This window comes from Diuraphis noxia, unplaced genomic scaffold (genome assembly GCF_037042655.1).
Source record: "Diuraphis noxia isolate RWA-SAM2 unplaced genomic scaffold, SU_Dnox_SAM2 contig0001, whole genome shotgun sequence".
NCBI lineage: Eukaryota > Metazoa > Arthropoda > Insecta > Hemiptera > Aphididae > Diuraphis > Diuraphis noxia.
In genome coordinates this window covers 75,799,457-75,808,309 of record NW_028301711.1, presented here as the reverse complement: position 1 = coordinate 75,808,309, position 8,853 = coordinate 75,799,457, and the positions used below count along the sequence as shown (strand labels likewise).

At 26.6% G+C, this 8,853-nt stretch overlaps 1 protein-coding gene across 1 annotated transcript; it reads left to right on the top strand.

The window, feature by feature from the left end:
- Positions 1–5,553: 5,553 nt before the first annotated feature.
- LOC149061721 (uncharacterized) lies at positions 5,554–7,379 on the top strand. The gene is made up of 2 exons (XM_089217777.1): positions 5,554–5,635; positions 6,131–7,379. The coding sequence occupies exon 2, from the start codon at positions 6,194–6,196 to the stop codon at positions 6,734–6,736; it is 543 nt and encodes a 180-aa protein (XP_089073903.1). The 5' UTR covers positions 5,554–5,635; positions 6,131–6,193; the 3' UTR covers positions 6,737–7,379.
- Positions 7,380–8,853: the final 1,474 nt, after the last annotated feature.

Here is an 8,853-nt window from a genome sequence, read left to right as displayed (position 1 = left end):
ACGATTAGTGGACAATAATATTTTTCCATACAATTTTGGATAACTTAAAGAAAGGAAAAATATAAAACGAAAGATTATTTTTTGTAGCTTAAGTTTTTTATTGGTGCTAGGAGCCTCAATTTATAATGTATGGTAAATTGTAATGCAGAATGTAACAATATGTCTACATATTATCTTAATTCGTGAATGTAGTTAATTATTCAATGTTTTATAATTTTAATTATACTACAGTAGTCAATATAATATTAATTTAAGTAATTAAACATTGAAGGAAAACTGATTTTATTAAATCTTTAAAATTTCAAAAAAAATGTTAATACATTTAAGGACGAAAATGTCAAAGCGGCCTCCAGGTTCGTTTTTTCGCGATCGGAAGAAGAAGATAGAAGCTGAAAAGATACAATTGGCAAAACAGTGAGACAAAACACGGAAAAACTGGTTAAAGCGTGAAAATTTGGACAATAAGTCTGACGATTCTTTGGATGTTGATGTCAATGAAGTAAATATTGAACAACATGAAAATAAAACATGATCATAAAAGAACCATTATCATTGACAAGTTGTAATTGCAATTTAAATGAACAATTTACTAATGACGATTCTTTGGATGTTAAGATAAATGAAAAAATATAACTGTCAATGACTAAGAACTCATAACATTTAATATAAGTGAGAATTGTCATCAAGTTAATAATGAAAATACTTTTGAGGTACCTATCTTTTGCAGCTCAAAATAAGTATGAACATTTTAAAGCAACACATTTTCCTGAAATTTTATTTGACAATTCTCGTTCTTGGTCTCCTATTAATGATAAACTGCGTTGTATACTAATTATTCTTCATGGACCAAATCGAGGGATGACAGCAATACTAAACCATTCAAAAATCATTAGTTTTCTAAACAAATGAATAATGGTGAAAAGTGTGACAGAACGTGGTTGATGTATTCTGAACCTAATGAGACGTTTTTTTTGTATTTTATTTAGAACCAAATCAAGTGCATTAACAGATCCTAAACAAGGTTTTACAAACTGGAAAAATTAATGGAACGTTTAAGGGAACATGACAATTCTTCAGACCACGTTAAAAATTTCCTTGAATGGAAAATGTTTGAAAAAAAAATAAAATATGGTGGAGCTATTGATGACTGCTTATGAAATAAAATAAAATCGCAAGAAGCTAAATTGAGACACATTTTAAAATAAATATTGAATGCAATATTGTACTGTGCCAACAATAATTTAGGATTAAGCGGATATTAAAACATACCTACCTGGGAGTCCATCCACAGGTCACTTTCTTAATTTGTTAAGATTAATAAGTAAATATGATTTAATATTAAAGGAACACATTGAATCACATAAGAAAGGTTCTATAAATTACTTTTCTCAACAAATTCAAAATGATTTTATAGCTTTGTTGTCCAAAAACGTTCAAATGAAATTATACATCAAATTAAATCTGCTAAATATTATGCAATAATGTTTGATTGCACACCAGATGTATCTAGAATAGAGCAAATGAGTAAAGTTATAAGATATGTTCGTGTCACTGGTAGTAAAGTAATTTGTAGAAGAAAGTTTCTTAGCTTTATAGAATCCCATGAAAAAACTGGTAATGGTTTGACTACTGAAATATTACATCAGACATCTCTAGATGGTTTGGATGTTCAAAATAGTAGGGGCCAATAGCATATGACAACGAATCAAATATGGCAGGGAAGTACAATGGGGTTCAAGCAAAAATTTTAGAAAAAATTCAATTAGTAACATATTTTATACTTTGTACAGCATATTGTTTGAATTTAGCAGGTGTAAATGCTGTAGGTTCAAATAAACAAATGCAGCTATTGTTCGGTAAAATTCAACAACTTTTTAATTTTTTTTTCTGGTTCTACCTTACATTGGGAAATATTGATGAAATCATTGAAAGTAACTCTTAAGCCCTTTTCGGATACTAGATGGTCCTCTAAAGCTGCTGTGTTGAAGGCCCTTTATAAACAATTACCTGATGTGAAATGTGCTTTGATTAATATTATTGAAAAAAGAAATCTTGAATCAAAACCAATTGCAAAATATTTACTTAATTTAGTGGATCATGAATTTATTTGTCTATTAACGGTTTGGAATTCTATACTATCATACTTTGGTGGGTGTATTATTATTGTTGAGGTATTCCTTCAATTTTTGGGTGTTGAGTTTCCTCCATGCCCACCCCTTAATTTAGTTGCTCGGCTTTCCCATGTGCATTGCAATATTATAATGCAAGTACTTATGGTCACTCCTTGATTCTTCATTCAGCGCCGACCATTCAGTAACTTGCGATTCATATATTAAAGTAAAAACATTACATTTTTAAGGTTTTAACACATTTTATTTATATTTATTAATAACTTAATTAAAAATAATAATTATAATATATATAAATGACTGAAAGTAAAACAATTAATTACTAAATTTATTTTTTCTAGTAATTTTAAAATCAAAGCATATATAATATACCTACATATATTATTATATTATATATTCATTTAGTATTTTTAAATATAATTGAATATAAAAATATATCCCACCAATTTTAGATTTTGAGCACACTTAGATTTTAACAAAATTATGCTATAATTTCTTAGTAAAACTTTCTTAATATTTTTTACTTTTTTTGACCTAATTATAAATATTTTAGCTTAAGTACATATTTATTTTTATTTTTTTTAAATACAAATTATTTTTACATATTGCCTACATTTTAAATAAAACTGAGTTAATATTAAATATTCAATAGAATAATAACGATATTAGTTATTTTGTTTTAATTTTAAAATCTTATTCAAGGGTAGGCACTTAAAACTTATAAGTTTATCGATTATTATATTATTAATAATTGATTATATTTGATAAACATAAAATTACATTTTAAAGTCCAATGTTTTGACAAAAATGATCAACAGCCCTCAAACTAATATTTAATAATAAAGTAAATTAGTAATGTAGCAATATAAAATAATAAAATACTTCATAAAAAATAGTTAGTAATATGCTGACAGACTGTCTTCGTTTTTCATAGGAACGCAACGATTTATTTACATTGAATTCAAATTTAACACCTAAATTACAGTATTACATTATTACAATGTAAATCACTACTCAATGACAAGTTAAACACGACACCTTAGGTGCACAGCGTACTGTACAGCAAAGCGGTAACCCATTTTTTTTTTTATTGAGTGGGTATCAACTGTTTGAAAAACTTGTTACATTTACCTTGACTCAGACGTTCAACCCATTATTGGCGTTATTCTTAAAGTTAAGAATATGACTGGCAAAATTGAAAGAACCGTAGATATTCTGTAGATATTATGTTTGTGTAATATGGTCATTCAATATTTCCTATATTTATTATTTACCAATCATTTAAACTATTATTTACCATATAAATGTCAACTCACGAGAGAATACTATACAATATACCAATGCAACTTATTGTTTTATCTAATTTAACGTCATTTTTTAGAACCATCTCAATGAGACAATATCTTAAGATTGATAGCCATTCATAAAAAGTTACTATTGATCCTGAAACAATGTCTGTTGTATCTCAAAATCTAAAAACAAATTTAAAAATTGGTCTAATTAAAAACACCGAGAAAGGCGAAAGCCACTGTAACACGTAGTGTACCTACTATAATTTACAAAAATAATACAGAAAACCGTTTATTTGGTCGCCATTGTGCTGCAGTCTAACACAGCTGTATACTGAAAACTTTAAAAACCCTAGTTTATGGTTATTAAATCAATAAATCATAATACAATGTACAATTTATACTTGATAATACATACATTACTATATTATTATATATATGATTTATTCACGTGCTCTACCAGTTGGGTAACAAGAAACTTGATGGAATTAGGGCAATAAGAGACAGAACCACAAAGACATTCTTTGACGACTTTAACACAGACATTCAATTATAATTTATAATAAAAATATTAGTTATCAAATTATGACTTTAGGAGCTAACAATGATTATAAGGATTGTAAGGAAATAACGATGTAGGACGTAAGCACAACATACAAATTACATATTTTTATCAGTAAATTATAGAACGACGAAGTTTACAATATGACAGTGACTGCCTTAAATAATATTCCTAGAAAAGCTGTGCTGCAATACAATATACAAGCTATGGTAATTTATTTTTATAACTAATAGCTGGTTTGAAAAACTAATGACATGTATAATTATTAGTTAATATACATTATAATAAACGCCACCACTGAACATTTTTTTTTGTATTACAATTCAAATTATTTTCAACATTAATGTAATTTAAATTTAAAAAAAAATGATCAGTATTTTTTTTTAAATGTAATTAGAAATGGCCTGTGCCTCCCCCCCTCCTGCTCGATTCGGGCATACCTTGGGGATCCAGTGGCCCTGGCCAAATATGTGCCACTGGCTTTATTCGTATATCCTGTTCAGAGGCTATCATCACCGTGCATAACAATAAATGCTATAAAAATGAACGCAATAAACGATAATTTTTTATAAAATATGCATGTAATAATAAAAACGTGTTTACAACTCATTTAAAATATTTAAAAACGTTTTTTTCTTGAATTTGATGTTTTATAGATTGGGAAAGAGTTATTTTCACACCTGTTGCTGTATTGAAAAACTATAAGGGGTGCGACGCAATTAAACCCAATAACACTATATATTAAGATGCTTAACCTAATATCCCACTCATTATAACCTTTATGTATATACTCTGGACAAGGCGTTCGTATAAACAAAAAAAATAACAATATATTCGAAACACTATAATATTATATTAGTTGATTATATTTCTTTGTGCGCGGAACATTATAATATTAATATAAGCTGGTTTTATGCCGTATATAGAGGTGTACCGTCATTAATCGTTATTCAAATTTTCTGGTTGTAATCATTCTTTCTTCACGTTTTATAGATATTGATGATAGCTATTATGCCATGCAATTTCAATGAAAATAATTCCAAGTACTTAAATATAATATATATAAACATTAAACACCTATGGGACGAACTGGAAAAACTACACAGAAGGGTAATAATAATTATTACAAACTAAATATTATAATACAAGAGACGACATGGGAATAATATGATCATGCATTACGCGTGTCTATTGTATATTATATTACGCCAAAACGATTTAATTAAATATAATAAAAAAACGTATCTATTCTGGTTTGGTGCAGATATAATGCGCGTATCATAATAACATGACGAATCAAATAATGGTTACGTTTTACATAATTATATGTAAAAAAATAAAACACGTGTCCCAGACATTTTAAAACGACCACGATTATAACATATAGGGTAAAGGAAGGTATGTTCGTGATATATGTAATTTCGTGATATTTCTTTCGGCATTTGTAACGGACATACCTATTAGTCAAAAACATCGAAATTACGTCAAATGGTACCCTGGGTACTACTGTCGTTTGACAAAGAGTCGTTGGGTGCGTATGATACGTTGATTGTTTACTATCAGTTTGTACATTCTTTATCATTATTTTACGTGCGTTCTGCACATTTGTTTTGGAGTACTTGACCAACATTTTTATTTCCAGACTTGTGTTTAAGGTAAGTAAATAATTTTTATTAAATATTAAACTAGAAAACATGCTTGATTTAATGGTAAAACTTTTGTTTTTTTATTGACTTCCTTTAACTTATGATTGCTTATCGCAGATACACATTTTCTTAACGTTTTCACCTCAAATGAATTTACATTTTTAATCATGTTTCTTTTAATAAATATAATGACATTAAAAATTGTTTTAATCACGATATACCTATATAATTAAATGAAGATAATCTGTTTCTCTATACGAATCTGCAAATATTTTTGCAGTTAAGCCTATCACGAAATTACCTACTATCACGAAATTATGATTATCACGAAATTACATTACATTACAAAATTATTTTTTTAATTTATCTTAATCCTATTTTATTACATACATATACTTTATTAATTATTTAAAAATACTTTGTGGTTTTTAGATCTTAAAGTATAATGTCAAAAATGAAATATATTTATTTACATTTTCAGCTCATACTAGTCATTTATTACAGCCACTAGATGTAGGAGTATACAAACCACTTAAGTCAAACTGGGCCACTAGCTTAAATGACTTTATGAGGGAAAATCCTGGAGATAAACCAAATCGGACAACTTTTCATACAATATTGAATCCAGCATTCATTAAAAGCTTTTCTAAAAAAAATATAGAAAATGCATTTAAAAAAAGTGGCATTTGCCCATTAAATAAAAATGCCATTCCTCCAGAAGCAATAGCTCCATCTCAATTGACAAACAGGGATATTCAAAGTAGAGAAATTCAACCACACAGTATTACTGCTATACAAACATTGTTAACTATTCCTTCTGTAGAGCCAACCACACCTAACCCTAATAGGCCAAAAAGGGATTCAAGTGCAAAATGTCTGACTCCTCCTGATCAACCTATTCCATCAACTTCAAAGGAGTCTGTTCCTGTATGTTCTAAAAAAAGTACAAAAAATAAAAATGCATCAAAAGATGATGATTGGAAGTGCGGGGTTTGTAAACAAAGTTACAACAGTGATGTAAAAAAAAAAAATGGAAAAAAATGGGTGCAGTGTTCCTATTGTTTAGTACCTTATCATGAGAGTTGTCAAACATATGAGGACATTGATTAAGTATTTATGTGTGATACATGTTGTCAACAAGAATATGATTTAGAAAAATAAGTAAAACAAATAAATATGGTTAATATTATAGTTATTATATTAAGAGTTTTTTGTAGGTCTGTTATTTTATTTTCTAAGCTTTATATATATAAATATAAAGTACCTAATGAAAGTTTTATTATAATTTTGTTAATAACCTGACTATATTTATATTTTATGAACTTAAAGTCTGATTGAATAGTTATGAATTCAAAAAAGTGTTGATATTTTATGTTATATTATACCAGATGTTATACTTAATTATTAAAGAAAAATTTGAATGAAAAATTTAGTTATTATATAAAGAGTTTTTTGGTTTTTTTTTATATAAAGTTATGTACCTATATATATATCAATATTAGGTGTGTAGGTCTGTTATTTTATTTTCTAAGCTATACCTATGTTAAAAGAAAATTTTTTTATATATATAAATATAAAGTAATGAACATTTTATTATAATTTTGTTAAGTTATAAGCCTGATTATATTTATATTTTATGAACTTAAAGTCTGATTGAATAGTTATGAATTCAAAAAAGTGTTGACATATTTTGTTATATTATACCAGATGTTATACTTAATTATTAAAGAACAATTTGAATGAAAAATTTAAATTATTGTGTACTCACGAAATTACCTAACCGCTATCACGAAATTAAATATCATATCACAAAATTACCTAACTTTTCTCAATGACTTTTGAGCTTTTATAAAAACTTATCAAAGGACTTAAAATCCCAAAACTGCATAGATTCTAGTAACTTTACTCTATGTTCATCAAACAATTAAAGTTATTAAGTAAAATTACTGAAATTGACTTTGTAATTACACATCTAGTTAATTTATCACGAATATACCTTCCTTTACCCTACATATAATATATCGGTTGGTACGTAAAGCATAATTCGTATCCATATAATATTAGAATACAGGTATTGAGGTATACTTGGATAATATTATGGATCAAATCAATTTTGTCATAGATTTTCGCAGACATAGTATACGTTATACCCATAGCTACGGGCAAAAAACGAAAATTGTTTTTAAAAGTGAATACATTTCTTCAGATATTGTGAAGACGTAAACACTATTAGTAGTAGGTATATACTATATATAATATATTGTAAATTATTATTACTTATTAAGTAAACACATACCTAGGTACATTTATAGTTTATAAGTTAACAGTTATGTACATTTTTTGGATTAATACAAATATACCATTTAACCACACACGCACATCACAAAAAGATACTAAAGTAACTATAAATTTGATAATTGTTTTTTTTAACTTTTATTTTTAAAACATACACTCTATAAATAAATTTTACAATAAACATGTATGATGATTTATATAACATATTGGCATGGTTGACATGATTAAATTTGATAATAAATTTAAAATGCGTTCAAACGGCTCATGAACTCTCGACTGTATATGTATAACATCATTGAATTATGTGATAAAAAAAAAGAAAGAAAGGTAGTCTAAACGCATCGGATATTTGCCGAAACGAATCGGATGGGGATGAAATAAATTGTTAACATGGTTTGTTTTTTAAATTTATTTTGTAAATATTATTATTTTTTAATAAATTACAAAATTAATTATGAACAGTTTACCGGAACTAATTATTGCTAATATGCAGCATGGTAGGAGTGTAGGACAACATATACATATTAATTATTTGCTTACGATTTATGATATACATTTTATATTATATTATAACCTATAGTTATTCTATTTTGTGGATTAAAAATGTATTAATTATTAATAATTAATATATTCATAATTAAAGAGCGTGTGTATTTTTATTTCTATTTTATTGGTTGTTTAGTCATTGCGTACCTAGTATAATACATGTTAAGTTATTAAAGGTTAATTGTAATTTATTATTCAAGGTTAGGCCTAGTACTTAAGTGTTTTTAGCAATTACTAGATTTTGTCACGATTACTTAAATGGTTTTGCTATAGACTATTGATAGCGATTATGGTTCGAATTTGTCAATTTAATAAAAAAAAAAAACAACATATATTTGGTTACAATTTATAATTATTATATCTCTGATCTTCTCAAAAAAAAATTT